This window comes from Cajanus cajan, chromosome 2 (assembly GCF_000230855.2).
Source record: "Cajanus cajan strain Asha chromosome 2, NIPB_CcT2T_4, whole genome shotgun sequence".
Taxonomy (NCBI): Eukaryota; Viridiplantae; Streptophyta; class Magnoliopsida; order Fabales; family Fabaceae; genus Cajanus; species Cajanus cajan.
Genome location: NC_138518.1, coordinates 71,355,214 through 71,383,012, shown reverse-complemented (window position 1 = coordinate 71,383,012; position 27,799 = coordinate 71,355,214). Strand labels below are relative to the sequence as shown.

Sequence of the window (27,799 nt, the reverse complement as noted above, 5' to 3'; positions counted from 1 at the left end):
TTCTTTTGAAAAGTGAATCAAATAGAATTAGGTGCATCATACTGCATACATGCATACAGATGATAGGTGTAATGGAAGATCACTTATTCTCTGTTTATTGGAAAAAACAAAAAATATAAACTTCAGAAAAAACAATGCGCCCGTATCATGTTCAGTACACCCGTACTAAAAACAGGGTTATTTTCAACTCAGTACGGGCGTACTGAAATAGATATGGCCGTATTGGCCACAAAGAAATATTCAAAGACCTCATCATGAGGCAGTCGCATAAAATAGAAAAAATAGAAAATTGCTTGTGCATGACAGCAGCAAACAAAATGCAGAAATTCAGAAAATCAATAAAACGTACAGAATAACTGAGCCTGGAGAGGCTTGCCGAAATAATACTCTCAGAATAACTGAGCCTGGAGAGGCTTGCCGAAATAATACTCTCTCAGAATAATTGAGCCTGGAGAGGCTCGCCGAAATAATACTCTCTCAGAATAATTGAGCCTGGAGAGGCTCGCCGAAATAATACTCTCTCAGAATAACTGAGCCTGGAGAGGCTCGCCGAAATAATACTCTCTCAGAATAATGGAGCCTGGAGAGGCTCGCCGAAATAATACTCTCTCAGAATAACTGAGCCTGAAGAGGCTTGCCAAAATAATACTCCTCAGAGACATTTCTGTACAGAAAAAGCCGAAATCAACAAAAAAGGCAAAAACACAGAAAAAGCCAAAATCAACAAAAAAGGCAAAAACACAGAAAAAGCCAAAATCAACAAAAAAGGCAAAATACAGAAAACCCAACAAATTGTACAGAATAATTGAGCCTGGAGAGGCTTGCTGAAATAATACTCCCACAAAATAATTAAGCCTGGAGAGGCTTGCCGAAATAATACTCTCCAAAAGACGTCTCAGCTCGCATTCTTGGGCTAAACAAAAAACCAATTCTTCATACAGAATAATTGAGCCTGGAGAGGCTTGCCGAAATAATACTCCTTCAGAATAACTGAGCCTGGAGAGGCTTGCCGAAATAATACTCCTTCAGAATAATTGAGCCTGGAGAGGCTCGCCGAAATAATACTCTCTCAGAATAATTGAGCCTGGAGAGGCTCGCCGAAACAATACTCCCTCTTAGAATAATTGAGCCTGGAGAGGCTCGCCGAAATAATACTCTCTCAGAATAACTGAGCCTGGAGAGGCTCGCAGAAATAATACTCCCCAGAGAAACCTCAGCTTAAGCTCATGGAACAAATCCCCAGTGAGAGCTATCAAAGCAAGATCGTCAAAATCCCCAATGGAAGCGCGATCATCCAAGCAAAATATCCAAGTCAAAGGACTTAGACTTCCTCAGTGGAAGATAGCTTTCCAACTCAAACGAAGAGTGAAGCTAAGCCTGAAGAGGCTTTCTAAATAATACTCTGGGATACATAAGAACTTCAAATCCCCAGTCGCCTACACAGAGGCATTCCTACAAAAAGAAAAAATCCAAAAGATCAATAACAATTCCCCAAGCGGAATCTGGCTTTTCAGCCAAACATCAAGCGTCAAGATGATCTGCCTAACAGAAGAGGCTAATCACAATCAATGACAAAATCCCCCAACGGATAATAGCCTACACAGAGGCGACAAAAATAAAAAAAAAACCCAAAAGAGATACCCGAATAAGGATAACCGGGATACTCCACAACGTCGAAAGGACGACAGCCAAACATAAGGCATCGCTCAACTCAGAGAGAGAGCATCTGTGTCTACACCTCAAGGAGTCAGAAATTCTCCATGGGTACCAACTAAGCAATGCAAGTTGGGGCACAAAAACCTATGAATAACTGCACATCCCCTAGACGGATCCCTGCGTTATCCAGCCCTCAGTGGCATCAAAATCAAAAACAACTGTCGAAGCAGCATAGTGGACTGTGGAGACAAAAAATCATCTCAGATCCCTGGAGAGGGTAAACTCGCATTGCCGAAGTGATCAGAAGACACGGACGCAGACCCTGGAGAGGGCAAACTCAGTTGCCTAGGTCGTCAGAGACAAAGCAAAGTCTGGAGAGACGGTACTCAAAGAAAGTCTGGAAAGACGGTACTCAAAGAAAGTCTGGAGAGACGGTACTCAAAGAAAGTCTGGAGAGACGGTACTCAAAGAAAGTCTGGAGAGACGGTACTCAAACAAAGTCTGGAGAGACGGTACTCAAACAAAGTCTGGAGAGACGGTACTCAAACAAAGTCTGGAGAGACGGTACTCAAAGAAAGTCTGGAGAGACGGTACTCAAAGAAAGTCTGGAGAGACGGTACTCAAAGAAAGTCTGGAGAGACGGTACTCAAAGTCTGGAGAGACGGTACTCAAAGTCTGGAGAGACGGTACTCAAAGTCTGGAGAGACGGTACTCAAAGTCTGGAGAGACGGTACTCAGAGTCTGGAGAGACGGTACTCAGAGTCTGGAGAGACGGTACTCAAAGTCTGGAGAGACGGTACTCAAAGTCTGGAGAGACGGTACTCAGAGTCTGGAGAGACAGTACTCAACCATCAGCGTCGTCAGAGGCACGTTGGTGTTCAACTTCCGGCTCGGGCGTCGAGTGAAGTTGACCCTAGAGAGGGTAAACCTAGCTACCGAGGTTGTCAGAAGCGCCGAGGTATGCAAACAACCTGGAGAGGCTACTCAACAATTTTCCACCGGAAGACGCTACAAGTCAGAAGGTTGGCACATCACCCGGACAATTGGGTCAACTCCTTTACTTATCAACCGGTACACTAAAAGGCCGTTTGACTACGTAAAGGGGGGGCAGCTGTAGACCCCTAAAATTGTCCGGGTCGGAAATAAAGCTTGAAGACTCTCGAAGACCAAAGGAAAGTCAGCCGGAAGGACTCCTGGAAGACCCTGGAAGACCCTAGGATGACAATCTGTAGGTTTAGAGGTCTTAGAGTAGCAGAAAATAAGAAAGTGGAGGGAATGAAGCCCAATACGGCCTCCCAAAAGTTCAGTACGGCCGTATTGAACATTTTAAACTACAATACGGCCGCACTGAACTCAATACGGCCGTATTGAAGTTTCTGAACTTCAATACGGCTGCATTGAATTCAATACGGTTGCACTGAACTTCAATACGGCTGCACTGAACTTCAATACGGCCGTATTGAGGTTTTTTGAACTTCAATACGACCGTATTGAATTCAATACGGCCGTATTGTAGTTCAAAACTTCAATACGGACCGTATTGACCCCCAGAGGCCGTATTGCGCCTCATCCCTATAAATATGACGTCAATTGGACGTCATTCGACACTTTCACACTGAGTTTTAACCCTCTTCTTGAGTATTCTGGGTTTTTTTTTAGCAGTGCTCTGCCTAGAAATCACTCGGAGAGTTGATCCGACGAAGTTCTTGAGTCACGAGCCATTTGCTTGAGTCTCGAACCTAGTCGAAGGGAAATCCTCCGGATTTCCATAGTTAAAATTTTATAGGAGGGAGCGAGCGGTCTTGTAGAGGGAGGGAACGCCAAAACGCTTCCCAATTTCTGTCAAGATATATAAGAAAGCACGCTTCAAAGGTTTATATCTTTAAAGTCCCTTCTTTTACCGCTTTCTGTGTGTACATATTTAAACTGTCATCATGTAGATAGTTAATTTATAATTGCTTAGAATAAATAGGGGTAATTTAGTAATTTTGCACTATTATTTTTAAATAATCTGTCATAAGGAACCCGAAAGGGGCGCTGTGGGGTGCTAACACCTTCCCCACGCGTAACCGACTCCCTTACCCGACTCTGGTTGTCATGGCCGAAGTCGATTTTTGAATCGATTGCCTTAAACTTCTTTTTCCAATGTTTTGAGTAAAACATTGGTGGCGACTCCACGAACCCTTCCTTTTTATGAAAACCGCTAATCCATGGAGGGTCCCGCTTGGGATTAACATGGATTGGTGAGCCTTTTAATAAAATTGCTCGTTTGACAAGGTCTCAGTTTGAGAATAAGTCATTCTAGCAATCCATATTTTTAAACAAATAAAAGAGTCCAACCATCCTTCGCGAATGCCGAAAGCCCGTTTCGGGCCGGTGGCGACAGTCATAAACTTTAATTCAAATTTGTCTGACAAACTATGAAAAATGGAATTATTCTTTAGTCGCGAATAGTCAATAAATGCTTATTTTATCTACTAGTCCCTGTGGATACGATATAATTTACTACTTGAACGGCCGATACACTTGTCGTGTTTGAGACCGTTGATAGAATTAAAATGATTTACAATGATAGCAAAAGTAGTTTCAACGGAAATCTCAACAAAGTTCCAGCGCATGCATACAAGCAAGCAAAATCGAGACTCTCAAATTCAATTGTTCCCAAGGTCATGAATCTCCAAGCTTTTACATTAATGAAACCTTCTTTAGTAGTGTATTATATTCCATATCGTACCTATTAAAAATATTTATGCATATGATGCATGTCACTCAAGATCCGATGCAATATCATATTATTACAATATATATTCAATGATTTTTCAATTTTTCCTCACATGACCCTCACAGGATCCACGTACATTGATTTGCCAATTTACGAATAACAACTCACATCATCCACATCATTCATGTCTCACAACATCATAAATACATATTCATCACATATAATGTTTACTTGGATAAAATAACTAATACATGCACAACCCGTTATAATACACAAGAGTCACATGTTTGTAATTCAAATACAGTGTCCATAATATTGTCCAATAACACTTAAGATATAATCATAATGAAATCATCTAATCATATGTTAATACCTCAACAATAATCACTAGGATATCACTAACAACTAAGTATTTAAATTGATAACTTAACTAGTCTTGTAATACTATTGATATCACATATTAATTCATTAAGCATCGCTATCATCAAAACACTAATTAACTCACATCATAACTTATTCACAATCATTTTCTCTCATGATTTATCTTTCCTAAACATTGATATAGGTATCTCAAACCATTCATAAGATCAAACACTTAAAAGTCAAAGTCATTCATCATCATCATTCACAAACTACATTTCCATAAGTTAATATTCCATGACTTCGTGTGGTCCAAATATGATATTTAAATACATATCTAAAGCTATGTACATGCTATCAAGTTTATCTTAATTTTTTTAGAAAGTTAAGACAATTATTTATAACTTGTATGTTGACCCCAAAAGTTAATTTTGTCATCCATCACTTTTAAAAATTACAAAATCGTAGCATTTGAGTCTAAGTTTGACAACTTGACTTTCGCTTACTAATTTGATCATAAATTGAGTTCTAAACCTCTTTTTTTTTTGTGATTCCAACAACATTAGGAAGTCAACATCTAAGGCTATAACTCTTATGAAGGCATTGAAAGTTAATTCAATCATTTAAAACTTTTGTATCCGTGTGCAAGTGGATGCACGCTAATTCTAGTTGCATGAGCGTGTCATTTGCTGCCTTGGGGAAAAATTCACTACAATAAAACTCACACTCACACTCAACTAAATTATCTCAATTCAATTGATTACAAGCATAATTAACACTCAAAATATTCATCTATAACTTAACAATTCACTCATTCATACAAAAACATCTCAATTATCCCTTATTAACCTAAAACGTTTATCTCTTAGGGTTCCCACAAGAATCCATAAACAATCTAAGATCCAAGAAATTAGTTAATTTCATGGAATTAAACACACACCCACACATACACACACATATATCATCAATTAGACTACTCACTCTCCTGTTGATTAGCACTCATCAACAAACACAATATTATAGAATGATCGCCTTCTTTTGAACATAAAGAGAAGTATAAGTGTGAAATACCAACGGCGTAAACTAACTATACTTAACTCCTTCTTATAAAAATGCTCTTTCCCTCATTTATTTTTAAAACAAAAACTTAATTAAATATCTCATATTATAAAAATATATTTTGTAAAATATTTAATTACATGATTAAAAAAATTTTTATGCCAAAATAACTTCATAAATATTTTTAATTAATTAAAAATACTTATAATTGTTTAATTAATTAATACATCTTTTTAATAATTTTAAAAAATTTAGATTGTTACCCGTTATATTACAGCTTTGCTGTCACAAATGAGAGGAACGGAATGATGAGTATGCACTGCGTCGCTCTTAATAAGATCAAAAACAACTACTCAACCTGATTCACAAATGAGAACTCTAATGCCGTGCATTCAACCTAAATAGACGCCTTAATAAATAGTCCTTCTCTCTCTCTCTTTATTTTTTTTGGTTGAACATAGATAATTAAAAGCAAAAAACGAAAAACAAGAAGATTATACACAAAAGTAATACACCCCTCTAATAAGCTAAGAGCTGGTGGGAAATCAATTCTTCATCTTTTATTTATTATACATATTTTTTAATATAAACAAATTTTAAATACTTTTATATGATGTTCTCCCTAAAATATACTTTCATTAATATATGACTTTTAATTATATTATTTCTTTGAATATTTATAACATGATAATTAAAAAAATATGATGATATTAATAAAATTTAATATAAGTAATTAATTTTTTTAATTTGTAAAATCAGTTTTTTTTTTTTTATACTTTTATCTATACTAATATAAAGGGAATACCACTTTTAATAACTACTTTTGGTTTCTATTTTTATATGGACTATTTTATTTTTTATTTATTTTTTTAATAACTATTTTTTTATGAGTAACTTCTTATTTTATTTTTTATTTATTTTTTTAATAATTATTTTTGGTTTCTATTTTTATATGGATCATTTGATCTTTTATTTATTTTTTAATAACTATCTTTTTTTATGAGTAATTTTTCATTTTTTTTCTTATTTATTTATTTTTTTCTTTCTTTTAATATAATGTAAACACGAAATGCCTTTTTTCTGCTAGTAGAAAATAGAAAGAGTAAAAGTGCTAGCAATATAATATACTTATTTTTATTAATTGAAAATTATTAAAAGTTGAGAACCATACACCAAAATCCATCTGAACATTTGATCAAGCCACCAAGATAGAACCTACTCAGTTGCCAAATGTGAGATTTTTATTTTTATTTTAAATTTATGGAATCAAACTCGGCATCAAAATATTTATAACAATTCACTCTATGATTCGAAAACTACCACAATTGAATTTTTTATAAAAAAAAATAATAATAATAATAATAACCGCAGTCTAACTATCACCACAAAGTGGAAATATCCATTAAAAGACCATAATCTATTAAAAATTATAAGAACATATGAAAATTATGCGTACCCTAGGCTCTTTATTTTTTAATTTCTATTTTTCTTAAATCAAACAATCTTATTTTTCTTTTATTTCTCAACTATTTTTATTTACTTGTTTCTTTTATTTCTGTTTTTATCTATTTTATTTTTTACTTATTTTTTTCTTCTTAGCAAACCAATCAAACGAAGTGATTATGGCAGGGGTGGAGTTTAGATAATATGGTGCTTGATAATTTATAATAAGAAGGGAGTTATGGTGAAAAATTTATCCGTTAAATCAATCTCACACTGGTCGGTTATATTTATATATGTTAAGTGTTAACCACATCAGATAATAAATGGGATTATTCTACCATCAGTGTTAAGCGAAAATGGGAGCATTCTATACCTCAAAGAAACTCAGTTGTGGAAAGTAGAGGGAAATAATTTGGTGTGATTGATGTAGATATGATTTATTATAATCAGATTAATCTAACTGTTAAAACTTTTGGTGCATGGTAAATTTTACAAATGGCCCATCTTAACTTTTTTCTTATAATAAAGCATGCTTAATTATGGTGCCTATATCTCAAAGTTTACTAGATGTTATTGACGGTACTAGTTTTGTGTTATCTATGAGAGCATCCTAAAAGTAAAAAATGTTGACTTGTTTGAATGAATCAAGTAGTAGATCAAATTACGATTTGTGCTTAAATTGTGCTTATCATATCTATTTTTGAGAGAACTTACCAACATTTTTTAGTCGGCTAATGACCTAATAACTTTCTTAGTATTAATTGTTTTGACTTCAAGTTTATTGTTTAAGAGATATTGTATGTGAAAAAACTTACACTAGTGGTATATATGATTTTCAAAACAATTTTAAGGACCAAACTACAAACCTTTTTTATGTAAGACTTAAAAAGTCGGTGTTTGTAAACCCTAAAGACTTACAAGATAATATTAAAACGAGCCTTCATTGAAGAAAAAAAAAATAAGTGGACACTTAACTTGTTTTGTGTAATTTTTTTTTCTTCTTATTTTATCTTTTAGAAATAGATTAACAAAAAATCATTAAAATATGACATAGAAGTATAAATGTCTTAAAATAAGTGGATACCAAAAACATATATTCCATTTATATAGTTATAGATGCAAGTCCTTAAAATATTTAGAGATAGAATAAACTAATAGTTTGATCCCTCACTTTATAGGATATTATCATGACAATCCTTAACATTAAAAAAATACCAAATAAATCCCTCACTTATATTATTGTCCCTAACTTTTATATGTTATTGTTATTTTAATCCTTGTCATATACAAATTTACTATCATTATAATCTCAATTTTTAGAATTTAAATTTGTTGTAATCTAGATCACAATAAAAACCGAAATAAATAACAAAATGAAAATAAGATACTTGCTAAATTTTTATGCTCAAAAATATTTATTTATGATATTTTTCTTTTGAGTATTATTTTTTCATATATAAAATTTGAGAAAAATAATTATCAACTTTTATATATTAAATACGAATGTTTATTTTACATGAAAATACTTTTAAAAATTATTCTTTAACGAAAATATTTTCGAATATTCTTTCAACTTTTTATCAAATTCAATTTTTTATTTATCATATTTATTTATGAATTAAAATTTAATATTTTAAAATTAATTATCAATAATTAAAAATAATTTTATGTTGTAATATAAATTATTTATCTTAAATCAAAAACATAATTTATATATTTAAAATATCTATTTATATAAAATTTAAATATAGTACTTATTTGTAAATTAAATGCAATTATATGTAACAAATATTTAATTTGTGAAATACACAAATTAAAATACTGTTTTAATAATTTTTTAAACTATTTAAAAATATTGAATTAAGTATTTAACGAATTCCTAATAGAAATACGATAGAAGCTAACTAAAAATAATTCATAAGTTAAAGGACTTGCTCACAATCACAAACCTTTAAAATATACTCCGTAGGAATTTATTTTAAGAAAATCAAATTAGGGATTTGAAGTGTTAGGTTAAAATTTAGGGTCAGTCATCTTTGATTTTAGTTTTCTTTGTCAAAAAAGGTATTTATAATTATAAATGCAAAATGACTGCTCCAAGGCGACATCGTTTGGGTGTCTTGTCTTCAAACAAAGATGGCGAAAAAGGCAAAAGGGTCTCACTCTGCTTCTTCTCCATCGACCTCTGCCTCTTCCGGGTAGTGTACCCATTTCTCTTCACTTTCTCTTTCTTAATCTCATCACACTCTCCATTCCCTTCCTCTGTCACTCTCACTGTTCTACAGTTCCATTCACTTTCTCCAATGGAGCCCCGAAGAAGGAATGGTCAAATAACATAATTAAGTTTTGGTTTTTGTATTTTTTTTCAAAACAATTTCTATTTCCATGTGATTTCTCTCATTTGGGTCATCGTGTTTGTCATGTAAGTGTAGTTACTTGAATTTTTTTTGTTACTATACTTTGGAAACATTTTGCTCCCTTTGCTAGTTGGTGGAGGAATCTGTGAAGGAAGAGACAATAAATTATAAATATTGGGTGGGATTCTGTCTTCATTTTTCATGTGTTGCATTTTGCAAGTTTTGGTGTTGTTTCAATTGCCGGGAAACTTAGGGTGGTCGTTTGAGGATACTCTTTATTTGTTTGGTTAGAGTTTTCTATTGCTTCAGAGACTGGAATTCAACATTTAATTGTTCAACAGTTGAGGAAATAAAGGGTAAAGAGATGATAAAATTCAGGTCTGTTGTTGATATTTAGTGGTGGCTTCGAACTTTAGACCAGAAACTAAATACAATGATGACATTGTGAAGTTCTAATGGGTGTATAGGTTTACTTCTCTGGTTTCATTTGTTGTTTGTTAAAGAGGGGGTGGATTGATGATAACATTCAAATATGTTCTAAAATTGTTTCCATAACTAAGTACTATGCTAAAATGGATTTTTCAGCAAACTAGTGTTGAGGATTAAATCAAACGAGGGAATCAAGAGATCAGTGCGGCAGACAAATTCAAGAAAGAAACTCATAGCAAAGCAAAAGAAGAAGAAACAGAAGATTGATGCCAAGAAACCAAAGAAACCTCCCACTGCTTTCTTCTACTTCTTGTAAAGCTACCTTTGTTTCCCCTTTTTCTTTTAATGTGCTGGTTACTTGTAATATTTTATGAGGTGTTAGCTAGTCTTTGTACTTCCCATTTGTTATAACTTATAATGTTTTGGAGGAAGTTTAAATTTATATGAATTTATCTCCATTTTAGTTTCATGTATGTGTTTTCTAGATATATGGCATTTCCATAGCTTTGTTTGCATATCTTGAGTTTCTGAAAATATAAGCTCTCTTAAAAAGTAGCAAAATATTTGTTGTTCATTGTTAGAATGAACAACCTATGATTGATATTATATGCTTACTTTGTTTGGCCATCTTGCTGGTCCTTGTATTTACCTTTGGACTTTGGAGGTAATGCCATCACTAAAGTTGATGAGAATCATTCAGTTTTACGCATTTTCTTTTCAATTTATGCGGGATTCAAAAGTAGAATATATTTAGCTTTAGAGGAATAATGCCGAGGAGGTCAGTATTTGTCCAAGTTAGCATATATACAAGTTGTATTTGAATGCATCATTGTTTGAAGTTCAAGAATTAAACTGACCACTCATCTTTAAACATGATTATTGTGACATTTAAACTTGATTTTCTTGTGATAGTTTCCTTTCCTTGCTTTTAGCTTCTTTTATTTTTCTGTGTTCAATATAATTCTATTTGCTTTGTATATGGCACTGAACCTTACATGGTGATCATCACCATTTTTAACAAATAACTACTTCTTTCTTATATGGAAAGTTTTATCTTCAATTGTGTTTACTGGAAGTTCTTTTTCATTCTTAAGGGAGGATTTTCGTAAAGAATTTCAAGAGCAGAATCCAGATGTAAAGTCAATGCGTGATGTATGTGTTGAATCCATTCTATTAATATTTCTTCTAATTTAGTTTATATTGTTAATTGCTCTTGAAGGAAGATTGTTGCACAACTGATCATTTACAAATTTTCAATTTCTAAAAGCCAACACAACATAAAAGTTGCGGCTGTTGAGCAATGAACATTGATTTTTAAAAATTGCCCGTAATTTTAGGATTAGTAAGAAGTTTTTACACTTTTCTGTAGTTTTGAAAATAGCAGCTTGGTTATTATTATTTCTGCAAATTAATATAATTCCGTTTTGTTTTATTCCATCCTTTGTTCATTCAGATTGGCAAGGCATGTGGAGAGAAGTGGAAAACAATGACTTATGAGGTTAGTTTTCTTCAATAGCCTCTCCTTTTCTTGTCAACTTGAATTTCATTATTATGGTTGTGATGTTTTATGGCTGAAACTGAGTAAACAAAGCATGTGAAGAAGAAAAACATTTTTATTATTTTTAAAGCAATTGGAATTTTCATTATGACTACTTTTGCATTTCCAGGCTGATATACTAATAGGAACTGATATATTTACTGATAAAAAGAAACAGGGACTACCTCCTTACATGAACAGAAAATGCAGAAAATAAAAGATAAGTCTAGAGTTCTGTAGATGCACTTAACCTTTGCTCCAAACCCATTTCCTTTACCTCTCAATCCATGCCTCCCCTGCACTACCTATGTTTCCCTCTTATCTCTTATCTTGTCATCTTACCCCAGCTGAATTCCCACATCCCAGTATTTTGTTTCTGCTCAGCATTCAGTTATGCAGCAGTCTTAAAAATATCAACAATAATGTTCCCTATATTTCATTAAGAAGATCAAGGACATATTTTCTTTGAGATATAAATATGCCCTTCTTGGAATAAGCAGCTTCAATTTCCAAGAAATACTTTAGCTTCCCCAAGTCTTTAATCTCAAGTTGTGTTGCTAACTTCTTCTTCTGGGTCAATTTTTTTTCATCATCACCTGCAATAATCATGTCGTCTACATAGACTAAAAGTAATGTGAGATTGCCATTAGGGGAGTGCTTTATGAACAAAGTATGATCCCCTTGGCTCTGTTTACATCCCAAAGAAGTCATTGTCCGGGTAAATTTTGCAAACCATGCTTGTGGAGACTACTTGAGTCCATGCAAGGCCTTTTTTAATCTACATACTTTGTTTTATTGGGGAATTTCCATGTAAACTTCTTCTAAATCTCCATGTAGGAAGGCATTTTTTACATCAAACTGATGTAAGTCCTAACCAAAATGAGTTGTAAGTGAAAGTATAACTCGTACTATATTCATCTTTGCCACTGATGCAAAGGTCTCCTCATAGTCTATCCCATAATTCTATGTATATCCCTTGGCTACCAATCTTGCTTTGTACCCGGCTATTGCTCCATCAGCTATGTGCTTTACTGAGAACATCCATTTGCATCCTTCTCTTACCCTATTGTAAAGATACATTTGTCCCTAAAACAGATTGCTATGAAAGTAAACAAATATAAAAGGAATAAGAAAATATTATATCAAAACTCCTAAGATATTCATATTTACAACAATACATGATATTTCTCTCAGCACTTCAATCTTAGAAAAATGGTATACTCAGAACCTATAACATAAAATAAGTATGAGATTATCTTTAGTTTCTTGATTGATGAATGTTGAGTGTATTATTTGGATTTTGGTACTGTAATGGTGTTGGTGGCGTTGGAAATGGTATCTATGTAGGCTTGTAATGCAGCTGTGTATTAACTACATAAAAGTTTGAACTTTGAATTAGTTCTTGGTCAGACCTGACTGCACATGGTTTGTGATGATCCTGTAATTTCATGAAAACCTAAAATGGCAAAGGAAAAGGGTTTTGTGGGGGATGCTAGGGGGGTTAAACATTGGGGAGATCTCCATAACGAGTTGTGAACAAACAACATAAGTGATTGACACCACATCCTAACTCAACTTTAAAACATCAGGTTTATAGAACTTTATTTTTTAATTTACGGTTTGGATAGAACTTTGAGTCTTTGAATGGTGTATAGGAAGAACTTGAACTTGAGACATACAGTCCCTTTTATTCTAGATTATTTGAAAAGGAGAATCAAGTTTGCATATACTTTATTCCTTTAGGTCTTAGCAATAAGAAAAAGATCACATGGGTGAGTTCTATGTTAATACAATAACACTTGTATCTGACAGGAGAAGGTTCAATACTATGATATTGCAACAGAAAAGCGTGCAGAATTTGATAGAGCAGTTGCAGAATTTAACAAGAAAATGGTAAGCAAATTGTCATTTTCATGGCTAGTGAGTGATCTTGTTTTCCCACTTATGAAATATACAAATTATTTTCTGGTGATTGGCAGGAAAGTGGCGAGTTTGAAGAATCTGACGAGGAATCAGAGTTCGAAGAGTAAAGTCACGTTATTTTTTCTAACTATGCAAGGTTGGATCTGTATTAATTGAAACTGCTTGGACTAACAATTGTATATTCAGCTCTTATTTGTCCTTGTTGATAATTATCATTTCTGTGCCATGTGTAAAGTACATTAGTTGTATTTAGATGTTTAAATTTGCAGATTTGGGCATATATGTTGAGATAGTGAATGCTGCGTAAAGGTTCAAAATACGCATAAAAGTTGTCTCTGATAGACTTGGTTTATATCTCATGCACTGTGTCTCCAGACACATAATATATAACTTCTACGTTTTTGTCACATTTAACGTAAAAATTCCAATTTACGCGAGTCCAAACACGCTACTCGTAGAATGGCCTAAGTCTGTTAACATGAATGCTTGGTGCTCTGAACGAAAACTATGATATTTATTTATTTTAAAAGTAACAAACAATACCAGCCATGACATCACTGAATGCTTTGCAAACTTTGTTGTCTAATTTTTAAATGATTTGAAGATGTATTAATGTATGACGGGTATAACCCCTGAAAAATGACATCTTTATATCGCTACAAATAAAACAAGGTGACATCTTAATAGAGAAAAGAAAATTATTAGTTATTTAGGTTTACACATTAACGTAGTCTTTGTGCAATGGAAACTAATGTTACTCAATATTGTGGTATTCAGAGTTTCTTATACCAGCGCATGCTTAACATGAATATAAGAAGTTTCTTATAGTTTTAACATACTATAAGTTGATTAGTGTAAATCCATAATCACTATATTAACACACCAATTCTTGATTGTAAAGCTACTAACATTAGCAAACCTACCACAGTACCACTAACATTTTATGACTTGAAATATGACATTTTTTTTATAGTAAAAAAAACACCTTCCGGGATCATGGCGAAAGAACAACCAACAATACATACATAATTCCACTCAACTGGCCAACTCCACCCATTAATGAAGCCAAAATTCCAAATACTTAACTGTTTCTCTTAATTCTTTGACACAGCGGGATCAACATCCAGGAACACAAAAAATTGAATCAAATAACAAAGTCCGAAATATAAAGGACAAAGAAATATGGAACCTATCAGTTCTTACTATTAAGGTAGGGTCCAAATTTTCTTTGCACGTTTTATTCACTACCTACACTTCCTTCAGCCGTTTCTTACAACATAGGCCCATTTATTGAACTACTGTCTTTGAGTTTCCACTTCGTGTGTAGTGGATATCTGAAATGGTGTCTGCAATGAATTAGCAATGCTTCTGACCTCAGCAATCATAGCAACCACATCATTAAGTCTATTAACTGCAGATCCCACACCCTGTGATTAGGAAACATGGATCAATAACTTGCCACCAAAAGGAAGAATATTACATAAGTAAGGTCTATCAGTTTATGATTGCTATAAAAATTATATTAGAAAGAATTTCAACAAAAGTCCATACCACACCAGCAGCCCCAGCTGTTATAGCCATAGGTGCTGTGACAGCACTTAGCCCCGATGAACACATGACAGGGATCTTAACAGCTCGTGATATAGAGTATGCTGCTGCTAAAGTTGGTGTTGCCTATAATCACCAGTAATTAGAAATTTCATAATTTATCGAAGGATTTTTCATAATCAACTATCATTTACTAAAGCAACAATCCGTATGAATGTAAAGCGTAAACAAACATTAATTTTCTTATTACCTTCTCTATCAAACCCATAACACCAGATTGTGTAGGATTAGAACATTTTCCTCCTTCAGTTTGAATAATGTCTACACCTTCTTGTTCCAGGGACTCTGCAAGCTTGACCTGTTAAGGATTTAGATTTTTTATTTATTTATAAGCACAATATTGATAGTATTAGTATAAATGTGAACTATGATAGTCAAAATACTGTTCGTAACCTGATCAGGGAGGCTTAGTGTGTGAGGAACAGTGACAGAAAGGACTACAGACGGAAGTATCCTCCTTGTCTCCTTCGTTAGACCTAGAATCTGCAAATAAGGATGATCATTGAAAAAAAAATCCAGTGAAAGGTTTAATTTTGCATCAAAATTAGTTACAGAATAACTTTACTTGAGAGTTAGCAAGAAAAATTCAGATGAAACTATATCTGAGAGAGGGAGGGAGGGAGAGAGATGAAAAAGGTTGAACATTGTGATCAGACATACAAAATATTTTATCAACTTGCATAAGGAAAAAGAAAAACAGAATAAGTTTCCTAGATGCTATATCTTTATAAATGCCTTGTTCTACTCCCTAACAGTTGTTTGCTGATTACCTTAAGATACTATATCTCTATTCATTACTGATCAACAAGTATAATATTTATCTTTATTATATAGATAAATAATCCTATTTAAAATATATACATTGCAATCGTTGTTAGCATCTGACCTCAGAACCCCTTGGTTGCTTCTCTACCTTATCTTTGCAGCCTCACACTTATACACTGACAAGCACATACATATATAAATTATATGTATTCTTTTTCCTGAAGTTTTAGTGGCTTTGATAATCACCTTATTTATAATGAAAAATCAAACAGGATAGTTGTGCTGTGGGTAAACAGTTGTCTAGTTGGAATCCAAATTCATTTTTCTCTAATAAGTGGGATTGACAAACATCACAAATTCGAGATTTAATAAGGAAATGTACTCTTTACCTTTTCTGGAGTGAAAATCATTCCCTTCTCATAGAATGAATCATAGTTTCCAATCTCAACCTATCAAAGCCATTAATCATGTTAAGTAAAAATCTCATAAGTTCTATTTTAATATCTAATATATTTATGCCAACTTTCATCTTGGAGTAGTATATCATCTTGGAACTAGTATAAAAAATGGAAATAGGTAAGAGGGTCAAACCATTAGTGCTCCTGCTTCAACTGCAGCTGGAAATGTTGCAGGATCAACAGAGGAAACACAAACCTGAAAGAAGGATCAACCGTAAATGGTTGAAGGAGGAAAAGGATCAAAACATCAAATTAATCTCCTGACTACTCTAGCATCTTCTGAAAAGGAGTTAAAATGTATTGTTTCATACTAATAATGTCTTATGTCAGAGAACAAAGAGACCTACTATATAAGGGAATTTCCAAGAGAATTGCCCAAAATTATGATCAGAGAGACATAAATGTCTAGCTAGTTTGACATTGGTTCTTTAACAATTAAATACATACCAAGTACAAGTAATATACATGTCCAAGAGCAACTTTGTGAATGATTAAGACATCCCATTATTATATATCAAATTTTATGCTAAGGTAATTTCCAAATACCCTTTTCCCATGTCCACAAATCATGTAATCAGAGTGACTAAGGAATTTATTAGAGAAGTGTGAATTTACCGGACAAGAAGTTAAGCCAATAGCTAGCTTTACCAACTCTGGGTCACATGCTATATCCACGTGAGTTGCACCACCCTGTTGCCAAAAAGGATTACAAAACATAAAAGACATTAGTATGTTAGTTTGCATTATAATGTGAAATATTTTAAAGAGGAAAGCATAAGAAGTTACTATTTACAATATGATAAAAAAAATTTATTAAAAATTTATGCAGAGGTGGGAATTGTCCTAACTCCAAACACAAGATAATAATTCATATGAATAGTGTTGGGGTTATCCATATTTTGCTATTAGATACAAAACTAATTCATGGATTCTAGATCTTATCTTTTCATGGATGAGTACTGCATAACCTACAAGCTGAAGAAACAGAGAAAACGTAACAAGAGAGAAGTAAAACAACCTTGTCCGCAGCAGTGACAACGGAGGCAACATTGTCTTTATTGAAATTCTGCAAGCCTGAGATAATCTTCAAAAGAAACCAAATGTTTGTTAGCATGCATAAAGTAAATATACCGAAAATTTACGCACACAACACAAGATTTTAATGACTGGATTCAACAAAAGAAAAGGATAAGAAGTAACATTCTTTAAACCCTCACCCCATATTTGACCAAACTCCCTTGTTCCCGTGACTTTTAGAAAATGCAATAAAATTGTATATTTCATTGCAACTCATTGATTAATGTCAATCACTCGTTTTTTTTCTTCTCCTTTCAAAATTCTAGTTTTTTATGTGATCCCTTAAAAGTTTATCATCATCATACATGCATGCTAGCATGGTTTTAAGTTACAATCGCTATGCAGTTGCAGAGACCTCAACAACTTTGATGTTGCAGCCAAAATCACACTCGGGACTTATTTTTAAAACCTTGATGCTGAGCACTAGCCTTAACAAGCAATCTTTTAAAAAAAATAGATTAACTCAACCATAAATACCATAAATACCTTGCTTATAAGTTGAGGATTTTCCTCCATTTATATACTATATTTTAGCCTTAACTCTAATAAATGTGAGACTTGAGTTTTGGTTAAATTACTTACCTTGAGAGCCGTTCGTTGGTGGAAGTGGTTCAAGACAGATTCTCTGGTGGATGAGAGTGTGGCTCTGGTGGTAAAGCAGGTTGTTGTTTTGAAGGGTAGGGAATATGGCCTGGAAGTTGCAACTGCAGCAAGTAGAGGGTTGTGGTTTGGCTTAAGAGAAGAAGAAAGTGGTGTGCATGTTAGGGAATGCATGTTTTTTTTTCTGTTGTTGTCAAATTTCGATGTGTATGTTATGAGTAGCAAGCAAGGTTGAAGAAGTGAAGCGCAGAACCCAACAGATAAGATTTCTGTTGTGCTAGCTTTAAACTAAACTGTCGTGTTCGTCAGATATTTTGCCTTTGAGGGTCACTGTTGAGTTGAGGTAATTTAAATTGGGGTGCTGTGTGTGAAAAAATGACCACTCTCGTCACACAAGAGAAATCATATTTATAATTAAATAAATAAATGTGTATGATATTTCTTCAACAATTTATGTATATAATATTATATTTTGTACTTATTTCTTTTTTTATTATTATTATATTTTAAAAAATATTTTTTCTTTCCTCGTTGTAAACTTTGTTGTACAAGAATCATTTTGATTAATAAGTCATTTATATATAAAATAGATGGCTAATAGGTTTTAAGTTCCAACAAATATGAACATGTCTTGTTTTAGTTTAAAAAATTTTGGTTATTTTTAGATCTTTAAAATTTTTTGTAAGTTCTTTTTCAATCTTTACTATTAACTTTTGTTAGTTTAGTGCTTTTTGAAGGATATTAATTAAGATAATTATATTATTTGTAGGTGTATGATTTAATTAAATAATGTGTTTAAAATTACATATGATTTTCTTTTACATTTTTTTTGTTTTGATATATTATGAGAAAAAACTATTGCTTCTAATATTGTTCTTACTTTTCAAATTATTAATTTTATTTTAATATTGTATTTCTTTAAAATATTACAATTTGCTTAAATGCTTTTAATGTACTTTTGATATATTAAAAAAAATTATAAGTGTCTAGTTAATCCGTGCTCTTGCAGTAGAACTTCCTTTTATTTCTCATAAAAAAGAACAAGAAGATTCTCCAATAAAGAGATGAAATTTCCTTTTAATGAATTTTTTTTAAAAAAGAAAAAAAAATCCTTAAATTTTTTTTCTTCTATTTCTTCTTATTTGAAGACCAAGAAATTCTTCCTTTAATTGCACCACATGTCTCACAAGCATTATAATTGTGTTTAACTTTTAAAAGACCCACACTTATATAATCAAAATCTTAACAAATGTCATACATTAGAAGACATAAACTTAATATTAATTGAGAGAAAAAATTTTCATCAAGCGATCTCACCAACATAATTACAACATAATATCTCATGGTTACAATATACAACAATTTCAACTTACATCTTAACACATGCAATTCAGCAACAATTCAACATAGCACATGAACATCATCACAATTGATACATCATATGCATAATATTTCAACTACATGTGCCATTAAGCATTTATCTATGGAGATCTTCTACAGTAAAGATGAGCAATTTAAGTGATTTGACTTTATTGAACTAGCATGATCTTTTTACACTTGTTAGATCAACAATCAATTTGGATACCAATTCATAACATGATTTCTCAAATTTTGTCATTTAAACTGAAAAGTTTAGTATTCTTGTCATGGTAGAACAATTTGAGTGTGAGGTTACCATGACATTAGTTTGCATAACTAAGCTTCCTATGAAATTAATTCACCAACTACCCTCCAAACATTACGTTCTTCTAGTACTTAGTTAGGGATTTTGGTTCACAATCTTGTACCTAACTAGATTGGTCATTTTGTACATGTATGTCTCGACCTTATCCTCATACAAATCAACATTAGTCACTTATAATTAATATAGCAAGATCTAACCTCTATACTATGGTCACTTATAGCCAATATACCTCGACATTCTCACATACTACATCAACTAAGGTCTTAGAGGGGACTCAACTATCTACTTCAAGAGTCAAATACTCAATAAGGTTTTTAACAAATGGGTTCGTAGAGCACCACACAATATCCTCATAATGAGATATCCAACTTTCGAAAATACTTTCTCTTTTAGTCTCAAGTCAATAAACACAACACACCCTGATGCCTTAATGCCTCAAGCATTCTTAGCATCATCACATCAACAGTTCAACAACTAATCATCTATATACATTATTCTAGATATAGAACCAACATCATTCAATTATCAACAATTTAATCACCAATATATATTATGCTAGATTAATGTATAAAGAACTAACAACATGTATCAACATACAACATGTAATATATTCAACTAACTTACACATGTTCACTAATTCACCAATCAAACAACATATATTCATAAAGTAACACACACATGATGTCATTCTTCTCACATCTAACGTCATTGAGGTAGAAAACTCTTACGCTCAACCACGTACACCTAATGCCACTCAACTTTTGTCTAGCGTGGATGAGACAAAGAGCCTCTGTCGCTCTCATATCTTGTGTGGCCAAACTTCACAACTGACTTCATTTCAAGCAAAGAGACTTTACATGACTCGTGTTCATCGTCATCTAGGCAAAAAGTTTTGTATTGGTTACATTGTGTGTCACTCAACCTTGGACCCAATGTCACCAAATCAAAGACATTTCTCTCTCCTCACGTCCACCATCATTTAAATCACATCTGGCAATCAAGTCAAAACCATTTCTCTCTTCTCATGCTCGATGCTACTAATCTCACTCCTGACATGATTAGAGTAGAGAACTCCTAATTTGAGTCATGTCTAACATCATGAAGGCATGCTCGATGTGTTGATGAAATCTATACATAACAGATTAACAAATTGACTTAAAACCACCTAAAACTTAAAAAAAATAAGCATGCAACACCACAATATGAATATATTCTTCATCAACAACTTATTCCACACCGAAAGAACAACATGCAACAACATAATCTCAAATCACCAAGTTCTTCTCTTTGAAAAACCAAAAACACCAAGTTCAACAACCAACCCTGAAATCATGTAATTCAACAAGACAATTGCAACCATATCCATCAATCATCTTATGCACCACAACTCAACAATCTAACAAGAAATTGGTTCTAGTTTTCCTTACTTTGAAATCAAAGAGAAAAAGGAAAACCTTACTTTGAAATCAAAGAGAAAAAGGAAAAGGAAAAAGAAAGTCAGGACCCTACAAAAACTCCACACCAATCCTCTAAGATCTTCGATTCTCAACTCTTTGAGCTTGAATCAACCAATAGCTACCACAACTAGTAGAGAAAGGATCCTACAAGTACTTTGGGAAGTTAGTAGAAGAAGAGAAATTCAACCGACTCTAGAGCACTTCTCTTTATCTCTCTAAGATTTCTTAAAATTGAACTTGTGAAACTTAAGTTTTAAAAGAAATTGTATATATCTTTCCCTCAAAGTTAAATTAGATCTTTACTAAGAAAAATCTTCAAAACACTTACAACTCATGAAAATTCTTTAATTCTCAAAACTTTTCAACAACAAACTACAAATCACCACAGTATATAGTTATTGATAAAATTAACAATAATTAACAAAAATATATAGTATTACAAATAATATAAATTGTCTCTTAATACACGAATTCTCACTAAAATTAAAATCAATTAATTAGTTTTTAATTAAATAAATCATCTCTGTCAATAAATTTTTTTATATCATTTTTAATCAAATTTTACTCACATTCTTAAAATTAACATTAATGCGTCATCTTAATATTTGTATTAACCCTTAAAAAATATGCTGTACTAACCTTTATCATGTCCTCCGGCATGTTAAGAATGGTAGCTTCGGTTTCTCTGTTTTACAGGCGCATACATATTATTTTATTATATTATAAGTATGTCATCGAATATTTGTGTATAACTTATATATCATTATTATGGGATATGATGAGTTTATTTTTATATTTGATGATTTGTTTGTCTTCTTGATTGTGAAACTATCGCTATGAATCTTGTTTGATTATTGTTGTATTTGTAAAATTAGAGTCTTTCAAAGCTTAAAAAAATAAGTTATTCCATACAGGTTTTAGCAATAATTAATCTTTTTAATAAATTAAAACATATTTATTCATTAAAAATAAAAGTTACTTTCATTTTTACATGAAAACCCAATAAATATTTTATAAAATATTATTTATTAAACAATTATTTACTGACAGTTAAATATTTAAATAACTACAAAATAAGAAGAAGAAAAAAAAAATTCAGTCCTTTTAAGTTTTAACTAGTTTACAGAATTACTTATCTGGTAAGTTTGGAATTTAGAATGCACTGGCTTATTCTCTCGGCGTCCACACTAACCCACCAAAAGCTACAAAATTTTCTTACGTTACACTATACCTCACATTTCTGTTCCATACACGCAAGCTAGCGAGTTTGAATTGATTTCACATATTGAATATTTTCATGACCAGGTTTTCCAATAAGGTTTTGAAAAGTGATGGGAAGAGTGCGTGTTTGTTAAGGATCCATGAACCTGACATGACACAATCCTATGTTTTGGTGAAGCATAGCCGTTACAAAAGCTAGAAAGCTGCGTTTGCATTGTTAACAAAACAAGATGATTACAAAACTGAAGAACAGAAGAGAGTAACAAATAATTACATGAAAATCAAAAACGGCAGCCACAAAAGAGGTAGAAAAAGCATGCAGTGAGAACGAGCAGAACGGCCTCAAACGCAGACACAACCTTAAACGCCACGTCGTTTAAGAATGAAACCGGCAAAGTAAGGCTCTTGGACTTGAACGAAGACCACAGGTATTTCCACTTCCACGACTCTCTCTTCACCCTCTTCCAGAACCATCTCTTCTTTCCAACCATGTCCTTAGTCGTCATCAAGGTGCGATTTTGCTTTCTGGGTTTTGCTTGGAGCCACGAGAAGAGAAATGGGTAGGGGTTATATCGGGGAATTAAAGAAGTTTCCACACGGTTTTTCAATGGTGAGAAGAACAAGTTGGAGGAATCTATATATGTGTGAGATTATGAGGTGAACGAGTACATAGGTTAGTCGTGTTTGGTGGTTTGAATTTAATTAACATGTTAAATCGAAACTGCTCCGCGTTTTCATAAGTCACGATGTGGGACCCGCGTCAAGTCCAACCTCCAACGTGGGTGCTGTGCTGTGCTGTGACTTGAGAATAAAATTTAAATGACCCTTCTAGTTCCACCCTCCTTCTCTAACGACTTTTTTTCTACGATGAATAAATGTTATATTTAATTATTTATATAAAATGTTATTTTCGTTATGGGTTTAATTTATATAATTTGTTTCTTGCATACGTACGTAGTTCTTGTTCATTAATTATGAATTAGTACTATAGTAATATAAGTAGTTCTACGGTTAGAAATGGATCAAATCATGTTTTGAAGCTAAGTAAATAAGTTTAAGCGTATATTTGATTCCATTGTCCGCACGAGAATGGCAATAACCGGAGGCGCTTTGAGAAATGGTTTTTCTTTCACAGGAATCATCACAGATCACAACAATAAAGTTACATAGGAAAGGCTAGCAGAATCAGTACCTTCTTGACATTTGGTTAGTAATTAGACCAATAGTGCAGTCTAATTTGAAGAAGAAAAAGCAAAAGATGCCAACCAAACACCAAAGGATGGGGAATATATTGAAACTATGTGAATTGAGTACAATATTTAATCACATCATGGCTCTGTAAAGATTATAAGTATGCTTAATAAGATTTCATCAGTTAGTGGATACATGGATTCATTTTATTAGGTAACTAGAATTTCATATCTGTCATCTACCGAAAGCACATGCACAGTATGGTTTTGTGATTCCATTCACATTTCAAATAGTCTCAAGTGTTTGTAGGAACAGTTTGTCTCGATTGATCTTTTGTTATTCATAACTGGGTAGTTTTTTTTGTTTAAATTAAAGAATATTTTCATTTAATAAGTGGTTAATAATTTTATTATAAATACTTAATTCTAACTTCAGAGTGGAGAGTCTCTTCTCAAGCTAAATATTAACATTAAGTTAAGATTCTTCTGTGTACTTACTTAGTATGCATTGAGCTATAGTAAAGAAAACAAAGAATAAGGCTTGATTTTAGTTTTTCAAAATTTTCCAGTTTTTAAACATAAAATAATATTCAAGTTTTGAAAATAAAAATAGGCTAAAAACCTATTTTGGTCCCTTATAATAATTGTTTGTTTCAATTTCGTCTCATTTTTATTTTTGGTTTTAATTTGGTCCCAAATAAATTAATTAGTTTCAATTTGGTCCTTAATAAATTAATTGGTTTCAATTTAGGATTTCCATCTAAATTATTTAAACGGAGTTAACTATTGGTCACGTAGATGTCATGTGGATGTCAATTTAAAAATAAAATATTTTCATTAGTGTAGCTAATATTTTACTGGTTCACCAATCACCAGTAGACCATGTATGTATTTTGCTTCTCAAGTAACAATTCAATTGGTTTCCAATTTTCCTCTAAAACTATGATATGTCCACTTTTGGAAATTGATTTGTATAATGACAAGTTAGTTTTAAGGTGGTCTAGTATTTGATGTCATTCCACTCTCTTGCGTTGCGCTTCGCTATTGTTTCGTGTCCTACGGCTCCACACTTTGTTGTTCCTTCATAGTGATTACTGATTAGTGATGGGTGAGGGAAATTGGATTCACATGAGGGAGGAGAACCTATATATATTAATTACGGTAGGTGTAATAATTATTTGCCTAATCATAAAATGAAATATAAGGGTACTATCGGGCTCATATTGACCCAATGAAAAAATTATAATGGCGTAAACGTTTTGAGTTTAGATAAGGCAAGGTTGATGATATATACACCTCCATTTTTTTATACATATATTCTTTTTTTTTTAAATATTAAATTTCTAAATTATCTTTAATATTATTTGGAATAAAAAAAATTATTCTGTTTTTCGGAGGTGTATTTGTACATGATTATGGAAAGTACTTTCCGGAATACTAAAATTACTATTCCGGAAATAACTTTTCGTCAGAATAATTCTGGAAAGTACTTTCCGTAACACTAAAATTACTATTGCGGAAAGTTCTTTCCGGAATTATGGTAACAAATACACACACGGTTAATATTCCGGAAAGAACTTTCCGCAATAGTAATTTTAGTGTTACGAAAAGTATTTTCCATAATTATTTGAACGGAAAGTTATTTCTGGAATAGTGATTTTAGTATTCTGGAAAGTACTTTTTGTAATTATTCTGACGGAAAGTTCTTTTCGGAATAGTAATTTTATTATTCCGGAAAGTACTTTCCATAATTATGTACAAACACACCTCTGAAAAATACTTTCCAGAATAATTTTTTTTAATTCCAAATAATATTAAGGATAATTTAGAAATTTAATATTATTTTTAAAAAAAGGGGATGTATGTATAAAAAAAATAGAGATGTATATATCATCAACCATAACCCAATTGGACTTAGATGATCCAATTTCAGTTATAAGAAAAATGTTTGGCAGATGATAAACACACCTCCACTCTCGTATAAACACACCATTTTTTAAAAAAATATATATAAAATGTCTAAATTACCCTTAAAAAATGAAATTTCTAAATTTACACCCCCTTCCCCTCACTCCCGTTCCCGCACCCCCTTCCCCGCACCCCCTACGCGGTTGAGAATTGCAGCAGGGTTGTTGCGTAGCAATAGAAGCCTGCTCATGCTGCTTTGGCGGTGCTTTTTCGCCTTCTCTTCGCTCTGGACAGGAGCGCTAGCGGACACGGGGGAAGCAGGTGAAGCGTGTCGTTCGTAATGAACAGAAAGATACCACTATTCTAAATAAAGTAAGGCGGAGAACTGTTGTTCATTGGAGCGTCGGCGCGAACACAATGGTATATGCCCGGGACCAGCTTCGAATTTGGACCTTGACATATCGGTGGTTTTTAACCGTGGGCATCATGCTAGGAAGTTGGTGGGCTCATCATGAATTAGGTCGGGGTGGCTGGTGGTTTCGGGATCCCGTAGAAAATGCTTCTTGTATGCCTTGGGTATTAGCCACAGCTCGTATTCATTCCGTAATTCTACCCCTTCTTCATTCTTGGATCTCGTTTCTGAATATTGTTACTCTTCCATGTCGTGTCTCGGGGACCTTTTCCATAAGGTTCGCATTGCTAGCTTCCGTTCATAGTTTTGCTACAACAGATGATACACGAGTAATCCTTTTATGGAGGTTCTTCCTTCTAATGACCGGCATATCTATGATTCTTTTCTCCCAGATGAAGCAGCAGGCATCGGTCCGTAGAACTTCTAAAAAAGAGATGGTTGTGGCGCGAAGTACTCTGCACCTCCGTCACTCGGCTCGCGCGCAACCCCGCCCCGGCAAACGCTTCCAAAGGCGACCCTCTCGAGTTTCCGGTTGTGGGGTGTGAGGTGCGGGGAAGGGGGGTGCGGGGAACGAGAGTGCGGGGAAGAGAGTGCGGGAAAGGGGGTGTAAATTTAAGAATTTTATTTTTTTAAGGGTAATTTAGACATCTTATATATATTTTTTTTAAAAAGGGGGTGTGTCTATACGAGAGTGGAGGTGTGTTTATCATGTGCCAAAATGTTTTGGCCTTAGATAGTCCAATCGGAGACAACAAACATTGACGGGCTTAGATGGCCCAATTCGAAAATGGAACAGCAAAGAAGAACCCAAAGACAATTCTTAATGAGCAACATTAGTTTAACATGATAAATAGATAAGGTCAAAACCACAAATTTTCAAAGAGATAATAAAAAAAATTTAAATATGTTTATAGTTATAGTAAAAATGAACAAATTTTGATTTTCGTCTTTATAAAATTATTTTATTTTTTATCCTCTAAAAATTTAGAATTATTATTTTTAATTCTTATTATTATGCAATATTTATTAACTACTTTTATCATATATGTATTATTAGAAGTTTAAGTATCATTTCCGGTAACATTCGTAATTATTTGGTATATCATTCAAATGTGTAACACCTCTAAATTTGTTTTATAAATTCTTAAAATAAATGTTATTTTATCTATTTTAAAATAATTATTAAAAATAATAAATAATGACTTTAGTTTTAAAGAGATAAAAATAAAAATAAAAATACAGAAACCAAAATTAAAGTTCACTTAATTTACAATGATAAAAAATAATGACTCCAAATTTTAGAGAGGTAAAAGCAAAGAGATTTATTTTCCATAGATTGTAATTAAAATTTGTTCATTTATATGACTAAAAACATATATAAGAAGAAAAAAATAGAATGGATACTTATTTGAAAGAAAAAAAAACTGAATTAAAAAAATAAAGGGTGAAAGAAAGGATAAAATTGTGTATCAAAAGACTCATTTATCACATTAAGAAAAATGGTCCAATGTTTTGTTGCTTAAACATGGTTAGCTCCTGTGCATTTTAAATTGCTCTTTTACTTGTCTTTTTTATTCATTTCAGCATTATATTTTAAATTATTTAACTTAAAATCTTAAAATAAGTAATGGTTCCATATGATTTGAACAATATTATTTTTAGTGGATGATATATGTGGTACATCTAAAAATGATAAAAATAAAATAAGATAAGATAAAATTGTCAATACGTAAGTCTAAATAATAATAGACCCGACCTTTTTTAAAAAAGTGTTGATGTATTCTTTGTACTAGTAATATAATTACAAAAAATTTATAATTAATTTTAACAAACATTTTTTTTTCTAATTTAACACTCTAACATTTATTTTCTTAAAGATAAATTTAGTCAATTTTTTTTAAAAAAAAGTTAAATCCTTTTAATATTATCATAG

At 32.5% G+C, this 27,799-nt stretch overlaps 3 protein-coding genes across 3 annotated transcripts; 2 read left to right on the top strand and 1 right to left on the bottom strand.

Annotated features, from left to right (window-relative positions):
* The first annotated feature begins 9,278 nt into the window (after nucleotides 1-9,278).
* Nucleotides 9,279-13,838, top strand: LOC109813203 (HMG-box (high mobility group) DNA-binding family protein). The gene is made up of 6 exons (XM_020377346.3): nucleotides 9,279-9,438; nucleotides 10,183-10,338; nucleotides 11,121-11,178; nucleotides 11,480-11,524; nucleotides 13,376-13,456; nucleotides 13,543-13,838. Exons 1-6 carry the CDS (start codon nucleotides 9,377-9,379, stop codon nucleotides 13,591-13,593), a joined length of 453 nt encoding a protein of 150 aa, XP_020232935.1. The 5' UTR covers nucleotides 9,279-9,376; the 3' UTR covers nucleotides 13,594-13,838.
* Nucleotides 13,839-14,515: 677 nt separating this feature from the next.
* Nucleotides 14,516-18,306, bottom strand: LOC109813228 (uncharacterized protein ycf23). The gene is made up of 9 exons (XM_020377384.3): nucleotides 17,977-18,306; nucleotides 17,336-17,401; nucleotides 16,933-17,007; nucleotides 16,451-16,513; nucleotides 16,249-16,308; nucleotides 15,488-15,577; nucleotides 15,285-15,392; nucleotides 15,038-15,160; nucleotides 14,516-14,913 (listed from the first exon to the last, which is right to left on the bottom strand). The coding sequence occupies exons 1-9, from the start codon at nucleotides 18,166-18,168 to the stop codon at nucleotides 14,782-14,784; spliced, it is 909 nt and encodes a 302-aa protein (XP_020232973.1). The 5' UTR covers nucleotides 18,169-18,306; the 3' UTR covers nucleotides 14,516-14,781.
* A 7,565-nt stretch (nucleotides 18,307-25,871) lies between these two features.
* Nucleotides 25,872-26,411, top strand: LOC109794058 (Cytochrome C assembly protein). The gene has a single exon (XM_083069887.1). The coding sequence runs from the start codon at nucleotides 25,872-25,874 to the stop codon at nucleotides 26,409-26,411; it is 540 nt and encodes a 179-aa protein (XP_082926013.1).
* Nucleotides 26,412-27,799: the final 1,388 nt, after the last annotated feature.

Coding starts and splice junctions, on each gene's coding strand:
- LOC109813203 (XM_020377346.3), top strand. CDS start 9,377: ATGGCGAAAAAGGCAAAAGGGTCTCACTCTGCTTCTTCTCCATCGACC. Junction 11,179..11,479: donor ATGTAAAGTCAATGCGTGAT/GTATGTGTTGAA, acceptor TTGTTCATTCAG/ATTGGCAAGGCATGTGGAGA. Junction 11,525..13,375: donor GGAAAACAATGACTTATGAG/GTTAGTTTTCTT, acceptor TGTATCTGACAG/GAGAAGGTTCAATACTATGA.
- LOC109813228 (XM_020377384.3), bottom strand. CDS start 18,168: ATGCATTCCCTAACATGCACACCACTTTCTTCTTCTCTTAAGCCAAAC. Junction 17,402..17,976: donor ACCAACGAACGGCTCTCAAG/GTAAGTAATTTA, acceptor TTTCTTTTGAAG/ATTATCTCAGGCTTGCAGAA. Junction 15,393..15,487: donor CACTAAGCCTCCCTGATCAG/GTTACGAACAGT, acceptor AATCCTTAACAG/GTCAAGCTTGCAGAGTCCCT.
- LOC109794058 (XM_083069887.1), top strand. CDS start 25,872: ATGGTATATGCCCGGGACCAGCTTCGAATTTGGACCTTGACATATCGG.